This window comes from Leptosomus discolor, chromosome 9 (assembly GCF_034619465.1).
Source record: "Leptosomus discolor isolate bLepDis1 chromosome 9, bLepDis1.hap2, whole genome shotgun sequence".
Taxonomy (NCBI): Eukaryota; Metazoa; Chordata; class Aves; order Leptosomiformes; family Leptosomidae; genus Leptosomus; species Leptosomus discolor.
The window spans coordinates 23,621,376-23,640,396 of NC_141399.1; the positions used below are offsets into that span (position 1 = coordinate 23,621,376).

The 19,021-nt window shown below is 44.0% G+C and overlaps 1 protein-coding gene across 1 annotated transcript in view; it reads right to left on the minus strand.

Annotated features, from left to right (window-relative positions):
- The window catches only part of NUP210 (nucleoporin 210), a 78,562-nt gene extending 62,078 nt beyond the window's left edge, over positions 1–16,484 (minus strand). The window contains exons 1-2 of the mRNA XM_086470026.1: positions 16,321–16,484; positions 362–498 (exon numbers count right to left, since the gene is read on the minus strand). Coding sequence (XP_086326152.1) covers positions 362–498; positions 16,321–16,478 — 295 coding nt within the window. The 5' untranslated portion in view covers positions 16,479–16,484. The remainder of the gene's footprint in view (positions 1–361; positions 499–16,320) is intronic.
- Between the last annotated feature and the right edge of the window lie 2,537 nt (positions 16,485–19,021).

The window sequence follows — 19,021 nt, forward strand, 5'->3', positions numbered from 1 at the left end:
AAAACTAAACAGGCATATTGTATGACAGACAAAAAGGCAATTTCCAGCTTTCTAAATGCAAAACATCTGAATTTGCATTATATAAAAAGTATGTACTGAAAATTACTTTTCAGCCACCACCACCCCTTACTTTTTTTTAAAGAATTACCCATTTTTGTGGATGTACCATTAATATCATTAACACTTACTGGAGGCCTTTAACAAACAGAACTTAAAAACCACGCCCATGGAAAGTCTAAAATTACTATGCACATGAATGCAAATTTCTTGGTTTGTGCACTTTTATCTCTACTTTTGTTTCTGGAGTACACCAAGACACCCATAAACAAGTAGTGGCGTGCTTACAGAAGTTAAAACTTACTTATATCTTCCGCAAAGATGATGCTTGTCAGACGTGTGGGCTGTGAGGACCGTGCCTGGACAACAGCCTTCTGCGAACACTGGCGCTCATCCTGATCTGCCAGCTCTATGCTCGCAACCTCTGGCCTGGTGGAGGACCTACAAGATTATTTGGTTGCATCAGCAGGATTTCAGTTACTGCTAGATGGAAATCAAAGGTCTGGTATAAAAGCCACAAAAACAATTTACATGAGACACGCTACATGGTCAGGACTCGACTTTCACAAAAGCTGGATTGCAACAGCTCCTCAAGGACTTCAGCAAAAACGAGCACAGGCTGAGGACGGGGGGAAGCACAGACCAGAAGCCCACCAGAGCCCAGGCAGACAAACACAGCATTCTCCCTACTGTGGCATGTTCACTGCCGAATGCAATTTGGACAGTTCAGAGCTATACCCAGCTACTTAACAAGGTTATGAACCCTTTGGCCTATTTATTCCCTCAGAGGTCTCGAACAATCAAAACCACATACAGAATACTGAAGCAGAAGATAAAATAATTTTAGCTACAGCTCCATTTGCCACTTGCAATTACGTTTTCAAAACAAGTTTGAAACAAAGTTCTGAAAAAATTGGAAGAGTTTTTCCCTGATGATAGAACATCACAATTACATACATCTGCTACGGCAGAGGCTCTGAACAGGTAAGAAACAACATTTTTTAATTAAGAAATTTTTAAAAATTTGATTTAGACTCTTCAGCTGAAGTATGTAACACTGTGTAAAACACGCACAGTTGTATAATCACCTTTGGGGAAATGTAAGCCTACATGGAATTTTGACCTGAAATTGCTGCATCTGTTACCTCTGGCTCTGACTTGTAAGGCTTTTCTAAAGACAACTGCTCCAGGAACGAGCTTGTGGGAAGCTCACCATGGACGTGGAGGCCAGTTCTCACTTCCTGTCTGCCAAAAATATCACAATGAGAGGGGGAAAAAAAAAAGTTTAAAAGCTGTTAAAAACCAAGACTCTCGAAATTAAATTAGAGACAGTAGCAATATACATCTGAGGCCTGAATGTAGAGCGCTCAAAAGAATTAAAATATTCAAGCAGGCCATACCTCTTGCAAACAGTTCCAGAACGTCACCCCTCTGAACTGGGATGAGCTGCTGATGGACCCCTTTGGAGAAATGTAGCTGCTCTAGACAGCTCCTCGCCCATGCCACACCTGCAGCCTAAGCAGAAAGGCAGCCTCCTTGGACTCCAGCTCGGAGCCCAGCACCCTACTTAAGCCACTAATGAGTTAAGCGCCTGAAACAGCCACCGCTGCTCAGAGATCCTGAGTCAAAGCTCTTTCACAAGGGTCCTTTGAAGGATTAAAAAACCAAAAGAAAGCACTTATGACAAAGCCCTTCAGGAATTGCTTCTCCCAGCTGATGACAGCAGTTCTGATGAAAACACTGCGTTATCTGGTAAATGCAATCTAAAGCCAGCACTAGATCCCCACCTGTGAACGATAGTGAAGCTGGACTTCTTCTGGAGGATGTTCAGAAATGCCTACCTGTGATCTATGGGAAAAATCTCCTAACTCGGCAAGCAGCTGGAGGGGAGTTTCAAGCAAACAGAAATGTCATACATGCTTTCTCCCCAGACATCCGTTTTACCTACTTTTATTACTGGCAGAACAAATCAACCCAACACAGGGAAGAACAAAATTTCTTGGTCACTAAAATTCTGTCCATTTCAAAAAAAGAATATATCATAGTATGTTCAGGTATCTTAGAGTTCACAGTTGAAGGGCAGGTGAACACAGACCAATCTGGTTGTAGTAAACTTGAATAAAATTGCAATTCCTGTTTTCAACCTTAGGCAACAAAAAGCACAATTCTGAACACGAATGCCATCATGCAAGACACCAAAATCCCTTTGGCTTGAAGCAGCTGCAAGATAGTGAACACTGCATTTCTCACAGAAACGTCACATGAAATGCAAACACATTTGTGTCAGCTCGCTGGCTCCCTACATCAGGGCCTGGATTTTACCATACTATACTGTCCAAACAATAAGGCCTCAAAATCTTGTGATCTGCGGGCACAAAACCCTAGTCAGATCACTCTTCATTGTGTATGCTACTGGCAGTGTACAGGTTCATTAGACACCATAGCAGCATGATATTTTTGTCTTGGGCAAAATTCATTAATTTGATAAATTATTAATTCATAACATTAGTGTGCTCCCAACAATATTTTGCTTACACAAAGTCTAGTTTTAAAGGATTTTGAAACAACAGTAGCAAGCACTAATTCAGAAATTTCAAAGTATTGTATGTGATCAAGGAAAAACCAACCCACAAGCAGTATGCAATGGACAATTTAAACACCAATTAGAAGCTTAAACCTGAAAATTGTCTGTTATATTCTAGATATCTAAGCAAAGTACACAAATATGAGGGTTTTTTTTATACTAGGGTTTACACTGTTTCTAAATTACATGATTTCTTTTTACATATTATGTCTGTATTTCTATGTACTGTATAGTAGTACATTTAACTTCATGATATAGTGATTAATTTGAGAGTGAACAATTCATTATTTTCCTGTTATTCTGTAGCTTCCTAGGCAACCATGAAACAGTTTTCCAACATTTAGCAACTTTCTTTAAACAGCATTAGTATTCACAACCAGTAAGGCTTTTTCTGTACTTTGCTGGTAGGCTTTTTAAGCTGAGCACATGGATTTGACTTCAAATGCATGCAGGTATTTTTAAATAAGTATTATATGTATGGAATTGTCTTTTATTAGCTAGTTCTTTACACTGCTTAATAGTCTCTGCCATTAATTATTATTTTTTAATTAATTTGAGGGTTGCGTGTTCTTACAGTCTGAAATTGATTTTGTTTACAACACAACAGGGGTTTCACCGGGTTTCATATTTGGTCTTTTAATCTATGGCTATGTATTGTAATACATAACCCCTACAGTTCGCACTAACAGCAGTGCTACATAACTAAATCTAATTACAGGATATTTTTCAGACTACAAAAAGGAAGGAACAAAAAAACTAAAAGTTTGCATTAAATAGTAGCTGTAAACTTACATACACTCCACAATTATAAAGGCACTCTAAAGCTTTTCCAGCTGAACACCAGTAACTCTTACTTGTCTCTGGAGTAGGGAACTGGAGTTTAGATACTGTTTAGCCTCTAACAGTAGTTTAAAAGAGGAGGCAGCATACTACCTGAATTTCTTACTTTTTTAATATAAATACAATTTTAGTTTTATTACCAACAGGATGTCTGCTATTTTAGGCAATTACCTGAACCGGGCAGGCAAAGTAGAGCCTTTCTGAGGCTCGATTTACCAGTGACTTCTAGTAACAACCAACCAGCATGACTATTGTTTTTTACACCATAACATAGGAAATATTTGATGACCTCTCACCATCATTCAGCAATATCAAAAGCACGTTCTGTTTACAGCTACATCTGATTCAGGGTCAGGTACAGAAAGGATAAGGCACTAATCAAACAGGCTGTACATTACAGTGGCATTACTCCGCTGTAACACACTGATAAAAAATTCAGAGCTTCCAAACCTCCTTGCTTTCTAACGCTCCTCACCGAGGTGGGAGGCTAGGTGCGGCTGGGTAAGGATTCCGAGATGAAAACTCAATAACAACAGTGTTATCAAGCACGCATTCTTTATTGCAGCGCTGGACAGCACTGGGGATGCTCCACCATGAGTGCTCCAACGGGCTAGCAGAACACATCAGTTCATATACACAAAAATCATACATATTCATCAGATTTCCTGAAAAGGGCAGCCTTATGGTGATGGGTTCCCGGAATTCATTTACGTAGTCCAAGTATGCTGTCTTGGTTTGAAAGACAGGTGTCTGCTGAGGAAGGCAGGAGCCTCCCTTGAAATGGAAAGTGCAACCCCCTTCCCTCCAAATTATTATAATTTTGAAATTAACAGGCCTTCAGGCAAAGATATGGGGAATAGGAATAACAGTTCTTTACTAATATATATATATATATATAACACAAGGCAGGGAAAAACAAACAACCCACTGGTTTACACTGACAGAGTCAGAAAATACAACCTGACACCCTGTTAGGGTGGCAGTAGCAGTGCGATAAAATGGTGGCTGCAGTCCTCCTGAAGCGATGGATGTCGTTCTGTTGAAGCAGCAATCAGGTAAAAGAGTCTGGTCTTCCTCCAAAGGTCCAGTGGTAGGTAGGTAGCTCTTGTCCTCTGGAACTCCAGTGGGGGGAAAAACTCCTCTGGGAATCCAGTGGAAGAAGGCTGCTAGGGTGTTCGAAATCTCAGTTTTTATTTGGCATGGACTGCTTGGCTCCTTCCCCCCGGGCGGAGCATCTCACAATGGGATGGGGAGTCGTGAGGCAGTTCCTTGATGGGCCATTAACAGGAGATAGTCCAGGAGCGAGTTATCGATGGGTCAGGCGATAAGGCATTGTTGTGCCCATTAACAGAAGATAGTCCAGAGGGGGGAGGCAGGGAGCACCGCCCCACCTGGTCTCAACAGCTCCTGAAGATGGTAATAGAATACTTTTTTTTTCCTTTTGGCACATTTTACACTGTAACCTAGGACATATACGCAGTAAATTTAGGGTTAGGGTCTTTTCATCTTCCGATGGTTGCTCATAGTCTTCCTGACGCTAGTTGAATCTTCCTTCTTGAGCACAAGCCAGGGCCCCTTTTCTGATGCAACCTCCTCTTGTAACAAGCAGTCGTGTAGATGTTTGCTGGGCGTCTCCTTAACGTCTGGCACCTGCAGATAGCTTTGTCTCCCTGATGTCAGGCAAGATGTCATCTATTTACCAACTTTTGCTCAGGAAATCGCTAAAACCATCCTTGTGGTGGAAGCAAAACTCAGGAAAACAAAGACGCAAGCGAAACTAAACAGATCACAGTGAGGCCTAAGTCAGGGATTGTCAGAGTTTAGCTCTTTCACACACAGGGAACACTACTGCGTCCTAGATGGACAAGAAAAAGAAACTTTTGCTTTAAAGTTACATCAAAGAATGCAATTTATACCGTCTTCCAATTACAGCAGATCTTCGGCGGCACATCAGTGTGCGATACTGAGAGCTAGGCTTGCAGAGGTCAAAATTAGATCCTGAGAAGCAAGCAATGGGAAGCATTTCTGGCACCAGCTCTCAATCCCATGCCAGCATGTATAAGAAGAAGCAAGGCAAAGGAGGAAGCACTAGAAAGAAGAGTGAGGAAGTGAGGTGGGGAAAAAAGCTAACAAAAGCCACAATATTTATTTCCCTCAGAATAAAATCCTACTTGCTGAGGAATTAATGACACTTGCAATAAAGACTGCCAGGCCTCTTGCCTATTTCCATTTCATTCATGATTTTCACCCCCCCAGACACAGAACTGTGTGCCAAGATTGTATCTACAGATGTATCCAAATGCATGCCTGTGGTTTTTTAATCAACTGTTCTGTAATATTACATGTGAATACTTCAAGGGTTACACTTCATTTATTTATCAGCTGGTTTAAAGATCAGGCAAATGTTACTCCTTCCCTCACTGCAGCAATACTCCATCGATTCTTAGTGCTTCAGCATTTTATATTGTTTTGTCAGCTCTTCAGACTAAACTCAACTGCCTAAATTAGCAAAAATCCACATCTGGGGAGATGCACCCTGACTGTCAGTCAATCTAATATGGTAGAATTTGTACCAGGCACGCAGGCAGATATGTAACCTGAGGGAAACAGGACAGTAAAGGTTTAGAAGAGTGTGGTAAGCCTGGATTGCCCAATAGAGTAGGCACCTTATTTCTAGTCCCTCTCAGGACTAACACTGAATACTAATACAAAAAACGAAGAGCGACACAAGAGTTAGAACAGCATCCAGACAACTGTAGTTGTATGATAAAACATAGATTCCCAGAGAACCAAGGATATGGGAACGAAACTCATTCCAAAGAAAACACAGAGGGAGCCTGGCAGAGTTCCCTCAACTCTTAAGGATTTTTAACAACACAGTGGCAGATTATCTCTCTATTGTTCACTCAATCCTCTCCTAGGATGTTTCTCATTGTACTGGGAAAACAAGAAGCAGCTAAAAAATCCTCCATCCAGTTCTGCTTTAAAAGCAAATGGAAACATCACACACTCCAGAATGAGCCAAGGATGAAGTTTTTGCTCATGAGATTTTATAATGGGGATCAGCTGGCATGCCCATCAACTTCAGAGGAAGCAGAGTTAAGCTGGTGATGAGTGTTCTCAAAATCCAACCCAGGTGTCCAACTGTAACTTGAATATTTTGTCAAATCAACTGGTGGCCAAAAGCATTTTATCGAAAGTGCTTATCCTTATACCTTTTCTAGCCGCACGAAGGAAATGGCATGCCACATAGTGTCAGTCATCTTCCAACTAAGAGAATGCAATAAAGAAAGGTTGGTCTACACAAGTTGTTCTGAACTTAGCTTAGCCTGATTTCAAATTAGAAAAGAAAACTAAAAAATGGCAGTTTACTTCCAAAACACAAATGTCACATTTTGCATTATTTCAAATTATCCACTCTGTTAAACCTTCTCACATGTAGATACCTGAAAGCTTCAATGACTAAGGTGAGACCCCCACTTACAGAGAGAAAAATTTCTTAAAACATTTCATGGGTGTTCAGCAATGAAAGTTGCCCAAAATCAACAACAGTCCCTGTAATGTTCATTAAACCTGTATGGGAAGGTATGGATGGAAGATTTATGTGCCCGCAAGGCTTGATAGCCCAACCGAAGGACATTCTTGCATAAGTCAACAGGACCCGTAGCTGAGACGGTTGAGTAGTCACATTCTTGCATAAGTCCACCCACAGGGCAACGAGGAAGACCTTCAGCCTTCATCCTTACGATCACCAGGAGGTAGAGAAAGACCCCCCAGCAACAGAAGGAACATGCGCAGAGTATCGACCTGATTGCGACATCACGAATGCAGGAAATGAGACTGTATATAATGTGCTTACACGAGGTGGGAAGTTGCGAGCCGTTGGCGGAGCGCAGACTCCCCGGCCGCCCAGCGCTGCCTTTGCTGTTGTTCGCTTGCTAATATAATAAAATTCGCATTGGATTTTGACACTTTAAATTGTCCGTGTCTCTACCTATCACAATTTGGTGCCGTGACTCGGATCGCGACTAGATTGTGGCCTGCAGCTGCATTGGGGAGGCGCCCCGCCATCTGGCGGCCCCTGCAGCCCTCAGGTCACTTCTGTCTCGACCGACGAACCTAAATTGAACACTGAGCAAAGGAGAACCGGTAACCCTGTAATCTTTGTGCACGAAGCTCCGAACGAAGACGCAGGACGCGTGAGTATAGGCCGGGAATCCGTTCGGTTTGGGTTGGGTATCCTGGGGCACGGTGTATGAGACGTCCTGCCAGGGCGAAGTGAGTGCGGACCCTCTAGTAGTGCGTTTCTCGTAGCCCACGAGGGAGCGAGCCACAAACGAGGGGAGCAGTTGGTGTGTGTGAGTGCCTCAGAAGATGGGACAAAGGAAAAGCAAGCCCTTTGAGCCCATGGGAGAGGGGCCCCATGTGAAATTGCCCCAAATACCGCCCGATAGTCCCCTAGGGCTGATGTTGAAACTCTGGGATAACTTTCCCTCCAGGCAGGGAAAAGGATAAGGTAAAAATGATCCATTATTGCATGGAGGTCTGGGGCGGAAAACAGATTCGAGGAGACCATCTGTATTGGCCTGGTTTTGGATCATTTGAGGATTGGATATGTCAGGCGCTAAACATTTATGTTAACTCAAAGGAACCATTTAATTTGGAAGAAAGTGAATATGCCAGTCTGTGGATGGTGGCCGACACTAGGGTAAATTTATACTCTTTAAAAGAAAAGGGGGGTGGCTACCGAGGGAGGAAGAATAGAGAGGAAGAATTAATAAAGCTTTCAAGGAATATCAAGAAGCAGATGAGTCGCCCACTAAATGGTTAGAGAGACTACGAAAGAGTCTCCAAATGTATTCCAGTCTGAATGTAGACACTCAGGAGGGGCAGGCCCTGCTGAAAATGCAATTTGTAGCAAATGCGTGGGAAGATATTAGAAGAAAAATTGAGAAGATAGATGACTGGCAGAACAGAGGTTTGGATGAGTTATTGAGGGAGGCACAGAAGATGTTTGTCAGAAGGGAAGACGAGAGGTTTAAGAAGCAGGCAAGGTTGATGGTAGCAGTGGCTCGGGAAGGACAGCGTGGGGGTGGGATTACAAGACGGACCCAAGACCTGGGGTGGAAGGAACAAGGAGAAAGTTATTATTGTGGAGTTATTGTGGAGTGTTATTATTGTGGGAAGAAGGGTCATATGAGAAGGGAATGCAGAAAGCGGCTGCAAGATGAGAAAATATTCAAGGAGGATTAGGGGTGTCAGGGGCTCTATTTGCTGGGGGCTAGACATAAAACCGAGCCCTTGATAAAAATTAAAATAGGTCCCCAGCAACAGGAAATCGAGTTCCTCGTGGACTCCGGGGCCGAGGTCCACAGTACAAGAGTTACCCCGGGGATGTTACTTGTCCTCGGAGACAATGCAAGTAATTGGAGCAAAAGGAGAGCCTTTCGGGGTTCCAGTAATAAAAGACATTCTTTTTGAAACAAAATCTAAATTTGGGGTGGGATCCCTATTGTTGGTCCCAGAAGCAGATTATAACCTACTGGGACAAAATATAATCATCACACTGGACATTAATTTGGAAGTTAAAAATAATGAGTTACAAGTAAAATTATGTCCCCTTAGAAGTGAGGATGAAGTAAAAATTAACCCCGAGGTTTGGTACACTCCGGAGACAGTGGGCAAATTAAATATCCCACCCTTCACTGTAAGTATCAAGGATCCAGAAATTCCAATAAAAATAAAACAATACCCAATCTCACGAGAAGGCAGGATGGGGTTGAAACCAGAGATTGAAAGATTAATTAAACCAAGGCTACTGGAACCATGCATGTCTCCCTTCAATACACCCATCTTACCCGTAAAGAAAACTGATGGGTCCTATAGACTAGTCCATGACCTATGGGAAATTAACAAAAGAACACTTGCAAGGTTCCCAGTTGTGGCAAATCCGTATATTTTACTCAGCCAGCTGGGACCTGAAAGTAAAGAGACCTTACTAACCCCATAGTGGGAAGGGCCTTATCCTGTTTTACTTACTACAGAAACCTCCATATGAACAGCTGAAAGAGGGTGGACTCACACCAGCCGAGTCAAAGGACCCGTAAAGAATCAACAGTGGCAAGTGACCAGTGTACCCGGGGACCTAAAAATAAAATTTCAAAGGACCTGAATGAACACCTTTAAAATTGAATATAGTGAGAATCCAATTCTGACTGAAGATGGGCATGTAGATGCTGAAATCAAGTGTGGTATATTAACTGTTACCCATTCGTGTGCTTTGTGTGTAAGGTGTGTCGGGAACGGTAGTGGGCCCATTGCCGAAACAGAAGACCCCCAAGGGGCGTCTGCCAAATCTGCTGGGAGTGAGAAAGAGAACTTACAGAATTGGCACTAAAATTAAAAGAATCACAGGGAGAGATTATTCCCGAATCAAGGGAATGGTGGGAGATATTTGCTAAGGGAATCTGGCCCGAAAATTATTGTTACCATTCGAACGAACCGATTCCTTTTGTCGTTGAAATAGTAAGAGGGCAGTGCCGGAAGTTCCTGAAAGGGGTGAAGTGCAACGCACCCCAAGTTAAAGATACCAACTGGAATTCGTACATCCTGAGGCAAGCTGCTAAAGTAAGCACTAGCCCTCCTGAAGAATACCCCTGCTGCCGAGAAGATGGTACCCCTCGTGGCTCGAAGCAACCGAGTCGACGAGCGAGGCAGAGGAGTAAAAAAACTGTGGAGGAACAAACCCAACGATCGGGACTGCAAAGCAGTGCTTGAGATCCTGCCTCAAGGATGGTAGCAAAAAGGCGAAGCCCTGGAGTGCAAACGACAAAAATCGGGTACGGGTATCAAATTGGAGTAGGAATAAGCAATTGGTATATTACAAAAACCACCACTTTTCCCGATACGTATTTATAGGGGCAATCTGGGTAGTATTATGCATCCCTGTCTGTGAGCCATATGCACACCAACCTTTTAAATGGACATTATCCAGATGGGAAGATCAAGCCATAGTGCAAACAGTAACTGCTCCTGGGTCTCCCAGTTTCACCCCCACATTGTGCCAACTGGTACCGATACAACCCTGTTTACCGGGGATCTCCCTCCGCGTCCGGAGGAAATTGTAAGTTTCCGATTGGAGTCCCCATGTTATCTTTATAAATATCACGCAGCCCAACGACTCGGGGTGGGTAACTGGAAAGACTTGGGGAATTCGTTATTGGGAGTCAGGAACGGATAGAGGGGGACTGATAAAAAGGAGGCCATTCCAAATGATCCTGAACCAATTGGACCAAATTCCATACTCGCACACGAACAAACTCTGGGACCTACAAATGATACAGAAATTAGCAATGATACCCAGTTTACTAGTAAGAATACTCACTCTAGTATAACTATCCCGGAAGAAGATTTAGGAGGGAATACCTTATGGAAAGTGATGCAAGCGAGCTACCAAATATTGAATAAAACTAACCCACAAATGACCAGCTCCTGTTGGCTGTGTTATGGCATTAGACCGCCCTTTTACGAGGCTGTGGGAATTACATCTAAGGCCAAGCGTGTAAATGGGACGAACCCTGAATCATGATTTAACCATTCTCCTTGGCTTACTACTTTATTGTCAACATTGGCGGGACCATTAATACTGCTCACTTTAGCGCTTGCATTCGGACCTTGTATTTTTAATAAAGTTATCGCGATAGTTAAGAACCGTTTAGAAGCCGCTCACCAGATGCTTGTTCGAGCGAAGTACAAATTGGTACCCGATGAGCCCGATTTAGCAGAAACCCTTGTCTTGAGTGCTCAAGAGCTACAACGGTTCAATGAACAAAATAATGGACAAAAGAAAAAGGGGGGATTGTAATAAGTAACATATTGTGCTTTGTTCATTAAACCTGTATGGGAAGGTATGGATGGAAGATTTATGTGCCCGCAAGGCTTGATAGCCCAACCGAAGGACATTCTTGCATAAGTCAACAGGACCCGTAGCTGAGACGGTTGAGTAGTCACATTCTTGCATAAGTCCACCCACAGGGCAACGAGGAAGACCTTCAGCCTTCATCCTTACGATCACAAGGAGGCAGAGAAAGACCCCCCAGCAACAGAAGGAACATGCGCAGAGTATCGACCTGATTGCGACATCACGAATGCAGGAAATGAGACTGTATATAATGTGCTTACACGAGGTGGGAAGTTGCAAGCCGTTGGCGGAGCGCAGACTCCCCGGCCGCCCAGCGCTGCCTTTGCTCTTGTTCGCTTGCTAATATAATAAAATTCGCATTGGATTTTGACACTTTAAATTGTCCGTGTCTCTACCTATCACAGTCCCTACTCTTTCTGTCCTCCTTCCAAGGCAGGTTATGCTCAGATTCAGAAAAAGCCTTTTTCAACAGTAAACCTGCACTGCAAGTTGACACACTGGCTAAGAGAAAAAACTCGACTATTTCTTCTGCCTCTTCAATGCTGTCAGAACATCCCTGACACAGACTCACGCTACCCACTCTGGCTTTCAGCCACCGTACTCAGGTAGCACAGGCCTGAGCCACAGCAGCACAGCCCATCTCAGTTTACCAACAAGGATATCTCAACCCAATTCTGAGGTCATTCTGGTACCTACAAGGGCTTGAAGCCGTACTGGGAAAGCACACGCTGCAGCGCAGCTGTCCTACCTGGCACTCAGCAGCACGGGCACCTCCCAGAGAGAGGGAGAACATTTTGCTGCCTGCTATAATGGCCTTATAAGTAGGAAACACAGAGCAGGTGAGAATCAAAGGGATAGCAGCAGAGAACAATCATTATTTCAGATGTCATTTCATAACACAGAAATTAACAGTCAGGATCTCACACAAAACATCTTTCACTGAGAGTCAAGACAGGGTTTTTAGACCCATGGTGAAACCAGTAATTCATAAAACAACAAAAACCCCAGCTTATCAAAGATGAGACTGTCAGTCTTACAGCAAAGCAACAGGCCTCGGTCAGCAACACTCTAATATACATTTTAAAAACACATAAGCCACCACATACATCCCACGGAGTGATAAAACCAATTGACAGCCCATATCAGAAACATGACAAGATAAGGAGCTAGACCAGAAGCGTTGAGAGCCCACTACTCAACAGCAGCGCTGTGTATGCTCAGGGCTCTCCAGCCGTACCTGTGCATTATGCAGTTCAAGCACTGCTCAGCCACTGGACCTCTCACCCCAGCACCCTGCCACTGCTCCTCTCCCAACGGCAATCAGCTCTATGTAACCTCCTCAGCGAGGGCTCCAGTAGCACACAAACCCTTTTATCGAAGGTGGCAACAAACTCCCCTTCATTATATTTGCAGTAAAGAACATTGTACAGGGCCATTATCACCTTTGAAGGGTTTCCTATAGCTGTCACCTTTTTGTAGCAAAACTGCTGACTTCAATGGCACAAATTCAATCTGGTTTATTTCTCAAAGCTAACTCCTGAAGCTTAAACCTTCCACTAGTTCACACCATGTATCTCAGTTCTACAAGACATGAAATAATACTACAGACACATAAGCATATTTACACGCTACAGATAATATCTGCTATGAATACCCTGTGCCATGCTGTATACCTTGGGGAAAAATGTTTTGTGGGGTTTTTTTTTTGTTTCGTGTGTTCCCCCCTCACACTGTTATTATGGTAAGGCAGATTTCAAGGAGAGAATTCAGCTTCTGAATGCTTTCATTCTTCCAGGTGTAATTTCTGGATTAAGGTAATGAAAAGATAAATACAGATGTCATTTAAATGCTAAATATATCCACACAGACTGTGGTTTACCCCAGAAGATAGCACCATGTACAATATTTACAGATGGGAACACCGTATGCTTTGAAAACAAAGCTTTTAGCAAAAAATAATTTTAACGTAAAGGTAACCCAAACTCCAGAAGGCACGAGCATCTTGAACATCAGAAAACACTTTAAAGCCACGCTTGTAATTTCATCATTGCTCCCAATCTGCTGGGATGATGATAAAATTTGACCTCTTCCCTTTGAATCACTGGAATTCTCAAACTCCAACATAATCACTTTAAAAATCTCCTGCTTTCAGAGGTAAACTTGAAGGCCCAAAGGGAAACTGGAAAGAAATAAGGTCACAACGTGCCATAGACTGATTTTTCACAAAATCAGATGCTCAGGTATGAATTCTGAATGTTTGAGATGAGTAATGTAGTGCTTCAAACACTCAAAGGATGTCTTTTGACGATAGATACTGCTGTAAAATGAGAACAGTTTTCATACACTACCTCTAACCTCGCAAGCACCCACATTACACAACCCGTCCCCTCTCCAGACACAAAGGGACTCAATCTTACCATTTCCATTCTAAATCCCTGCTTTCATGCATGCAAACTCACCCATCATTTTACAAATGCTAGGTGAGGAACAGTCACTAGGTGTGAAGTCATTACACTTGGTACCTCCTAACTTCCTCAGTTTAACAGCCTCCTTCCAGTAATAGCTACTACTGACAGCTTCACTGGAAAATACAGGAAACTTGTCAGCAAGCAGCTGTGGATTTGCCTGCCCCTCCAAAGTACCCTTCTTCCTAGTCCCCTACAGTTCAAGGCCTGCAGGGCAAGAAGGCAGAAGGAAAGAGAGCTGCAGATGCAGCTAATCTAGCAAACACACTCTGAGCACCACGGAGGAGCATTACTGCTTCTGCTCAGTCACACATACACACAGAGCTACTGCTTCCTTCTAATGGTTTTGTAAGCACACATTCAGTTTTACCAACCACATCCTGCCAAGCCCTGCAAAGCAGAAGTGAATAAATACACATTTACAACCTGGGTACAGAAAATGATGACATGCTCTGTATGAAGTTAGTACAGTTTCCGTAATTCTCCACCAAAATTAATCTATGAAGGGCAGACAGAGCAAGAGGATTCAAAAGTGTGATGAAGCCTATCTGCACGAGGGATATGACCCATTGCTGGCAACTGGCACCAATATAACATGCTCTGAAGTGCCTACAAATAACTCTCATTAGAGATACATATGTGACCCAGATCTGGTATTTCCCTAGAGCACAATCTTACATATTTTAAACCGTAGATCTCAGTGAGATTCACAAAGGTTTACATACTTCTGCCAGTTGGATAACACCAAGCACGTGCAGGAACGGCTGTAGCCAGCCCCGCATCACCTAGTAGTTTGCTGGCAAAACAGGAAGGACAGTCTACACCTCCCAGATCTTCCTAGTGCTTTGAAGAGTTTGGGTTTTACCTTCATAGAATGTACTTTACCTCATACACCACAAATCCAACTAAAGACTCAGCTGCCTTTAAAGATTAGAGCAAGGAAAAATAAAAACCCCATACTTGTGAGATTTTCACTAAAATGGCCCATGTAAAAATTGAATTACACAACCATGTGTAGCTCATCTAGTAACTTCCTTTCAGTCAACTTTTTGAGAAACTCTGATTACTGCTCTTGCATGCAAACACCCTCAAACGTGTAAACTGTCACAGATCACAGGCTTGTAACCAGCCCAGAGATGAGAAGTGCAGGACCACCAGCCAAATAAACCGCTACAAAGTGAAAACATAACCCTACAACATGTATTTTAGTAACTGTTAGCCATAAAAAAAAACCCTGAAAACTGCCACACGCATCCATCTGGCCCATATAGAAGTATCATCCTAAACCTATCTTAACCGCCACTGTTTTTTTCAGGTGGGTACCTCCTGCTGATTACTGATCCAAATTACAATTCTGGTATGCTAAAGGAAGGATAAGATTTGGTAACACTTGTTTATCGCGAAGACTGCGACACACCTTCTGAACCTGCACACACCATGGTATTTGCTTTTAGTCCCCTGTGCCCAACACAACCCAGACCTGCGTCAGCAAGCCCAGCTCACAGGCCTCCCCCTGCACCAGGCCGGACAGGGTCTGCCAGCCAGAAATATATCCCACCTGCTGAGCACCAAGGCCTTCAAAAGAAACCCAGGAAAGATATCATCTTTTAAAACTTGACTTCATCTTCCCCAGCTGATGGGCTAAAGGTGTTCCTTACACTTAACGCAGAATCCAGAGGCTCTGACTTCAGCTAAGCGCTGCAACTCAATACCTCCTTCTTTATGCCCACACCCCAACCTAAAGCCGTCAGTCCTTCATTACCAATTGCAGCGAGGGAAGGGCTATTTCTACACCAGCAGCGCAAGTGTGAACCCCGGGTGCTGTCCCCATGCACGTGGGGCTGCAGGGCAAGCATGTGTGGGTGGCACTGGAGGTGCATGGAGCAGCAGGGTGAGCACATTGGGCTTGTGTGGAGGGACCCAGGGCAGGAATGTGTGGAGTACATGGGGCGGCAGGGTGGGTATATGTAGGGTGTGAAGCGCATGCAGGGTGCGCAGCCATGGTGGGAAGCTCCCTGGCAACAAGGGCCTTCCCCTCAGCGCCTTTTCAGCCCCGGCCTCCTGACAGAGCCCCTCGGCAGCAGGTTTAAACCCCACTGCAGAAAAAACAAACAAACAAAAAAAAAACCCAACAAAAACCAGCGCTGGTTTGTAAAGCCCAGCCTTTCCCCTCGGGGATTATCTCCATTTCTGCCTCCACGCTGCTGGGCCACTCCGGAAAACTCCCGAAGTAACGCGAAACCGGCGAGGAGAGGCCTGGCGCTGCTGCCTCCCTCTCGGGAACGGCTCGGGGGGGGGGGGGGGGAGGTGGTGTCAGCGACCAGGCCCCGCCGGGGCGCGTCCTCCCGCCGCGGGCTGAGGAAACGCCGCGGGTGCATCCGAGCGGCGGCGGAAGGGGAGAAGCGGCAGGAGGGGAGAAGCGGCGGACAAAGAGCGGTGGCACCTGCACTCACCATCGGTAGCAACCCTCGCTGGCCTCCAGCGTGAAGTTGACGCGGGTGCCGCGGGTGAAGGGTAGCAGGACCTTGGGGATGTTGAGCTTAGAGGAGGCGGTGAGGTGGAGGCAAAGAAGGAGAAGAAGAGACAGCGCCTGAAGCGCGGGAGGAGCCATACTCCGCGACAAGTAACCGTCGCCAGTGGGGGCGGAAAAGAGCGGCTGTGTGCCGCGGGCGGAGGGACGTCAGCGGCGGGGCAGGGCGCCCCGGGGGCGGAGGGGGCGGAGGGGGCGAGGACAAGGGCCGGGCCTGTCCTCGCCCCCTCGCCTGCCCTGGCGCCGCTTTCCTTGAGGTGATCTCTAGTGGCGCAAAGAGCAAGGAACGCTCGGAGCGGTTGAAGCGAGGGACGCCCGCCAAGTCAAACCACCGGATTGTGGCGGCTAAAAAGTCGGGGGTACATAGGCTTCTGGGGAGGGAGCGGGGGGGGGGGCTCTTCAGGCGGCGTGGCCGGCGCCAGCTAAAGGGGATGAGCCTGATGGTTGCGGCCTAGATGGTGGTTGTCACCCCAGTGGGGAGCGTGCTGTGTCAGGCTGCCTTCCTTCATCTTGCCCCGCACAGCACTTTCACAAGCCCTGCTGAAGGCAGAGTGGGGTGAGGCGATGTTTTGTAAAAATGAGATGTATGGATTGAGAAACAAAACAACCCTAAGTGGATTATATCCTAAATCCTATGGATTAGAAAACACCCTAAAAAACCCCATCCATCGAGGATATGGGTATTACATTACATACTCTACTCTTTCCATGTGCATGTTATGGTACATACAGGAATACTTACAGCGTAGCTAAGCAATGGTTCTTTTGTTAAAAATACCAATTTTCTATATTCTTATACCCTTCAAGTAAGAAAACTTTTTTTTGTTTATTTTTTTATACTTATTATTTTCCTATACCCTGTGTCTTAGGGAAAAAATGGTAGGCAGACTGAAGCGCAGAAAAAGGTGAAGAAATCGAGACAAGGAACTTGGTGGTACGTGAACTCTGCAAACCGGGTGAATACCACAAGCAGTCTTGGGCTAAGTCGCTTGGAGCTCCTCCGAGGAGCAGCTATATTTAGTCAGCCAGTCTAACGCAAGCTTGACCTTTTCCTGTGTATGGCTCAAAAGTGTGGTAGAACATCATGGGAAGTAGGACAATGTAGGATGAAGAAGAAAAAGGACTGAAGTTTTAACCATCACTGACAGATCTCTAATTATTTTAAGTGTGCTCAGAGCCTGGAATGGAATTCAGGAATCACAAGTCTTGATTTGTTTGGGTTTTTACACTGTATTCTGTAAACATACGGCAAAATGTATATTTTACTTCCTGGTGATGACTGGACTTTGTAGTGAGTGGCATTGTACTACTCAGTTCACTTTGTTAGAGATGTTTTTGCTGAAGACTTAAATGAACTGATGGTTTATGTAGGGATAAACATGACACCATAGGATGGAATTTCTGTGTATTTAATAATTTGCTTGTTTAGAAACTTTGAACACACCTGAAAGCATTCTTGAAAGACCATTATACTTTGTAAGTCAAAAGTCAGGCTGGTATTGCAATCTTAATTTGTCCTTGTTGTCAGTATGCATTTGTATGTATCACCATTTTAACATCTGTTTAACAGTAGGATCTCTTCACCATTCATGATGCATGGGAAAGGTCACCCTCTTGTAATTAATCAAAGCTATTTAATGAATGATCTTATTGTGTGGAGGATCTGCCTGCCCTTCCCTACAACAGAGGGATGCTATATCTATGCAGCAAGAGAAGGGATTTTAAGAAGGGGACAATCATCTTGGAATTAAGGTAATGAAATTCTGTCCCAGGTGTCCAGGGACACCACCTTAGAGTTTACCCAGTTTTAATTTAGGTAGTATAGAAGTTAACCAATTATCATCTATTCTAAGCAGGTAAACTTATACAGGAGTTTTCATTTACCCAGGAGTATTTTTTTTTCCAATATTTATTCAGCTAGTGTTTTATTTATCAGTACCTCAGTAAGACTATTCCTTTTTCTATCCCAGAGGACTGTGTGCTGCTGGACAGTTCACTTCTCACTGCAGCTTCTGTTTGTCTATTACTCATTTTCTGAATGCATATCTTGAAATTGTGTGGGCTGATTTAGAGAAGAGCTGAACTTTACAGCTGCAATTTAAGTCACCGGGAGCTGGCCCTGAAAGATATTTGGTATTAAAAGCTCTGGCAAATCAAGCCACTACACCTTAAAATGCTCCCCAAAATAGAGTTGTTTTTTTGTTTCTTTACTCTTTCTGTCAATCAATCTGTGACCTTCCTTCATGGGCATGTTATGAAAATAAGTTCAGTAAAGACTCAGATATTAGGAAGAGGTGTGATAAAACAGCCCATGGGGTGAGAAAATGTCTGTCTCCCAGTACTTCCTAGCTTTTAAAAGTAGGTTTTACAGTCTCAATATGTCTTTACTTTCATCAGCAGTGTATGGGGATGAATATTCAGTATGTTACTGGAAAATTGTTGCTGTTCTCAAATACTTTTTAGACTTGAGTGATTTTCATAAGGAGGAGCAAAGTGCATTTAGGACCTTAAAGTTTATTGATGAAACATGACAGTTAAGTACAGCAAGTAAATGTCTGACATATCTTTCAGAGCATACTCAAAAGCATAGTAGTAAATGTAAGAGTAGAATAAGGCAGAAGACA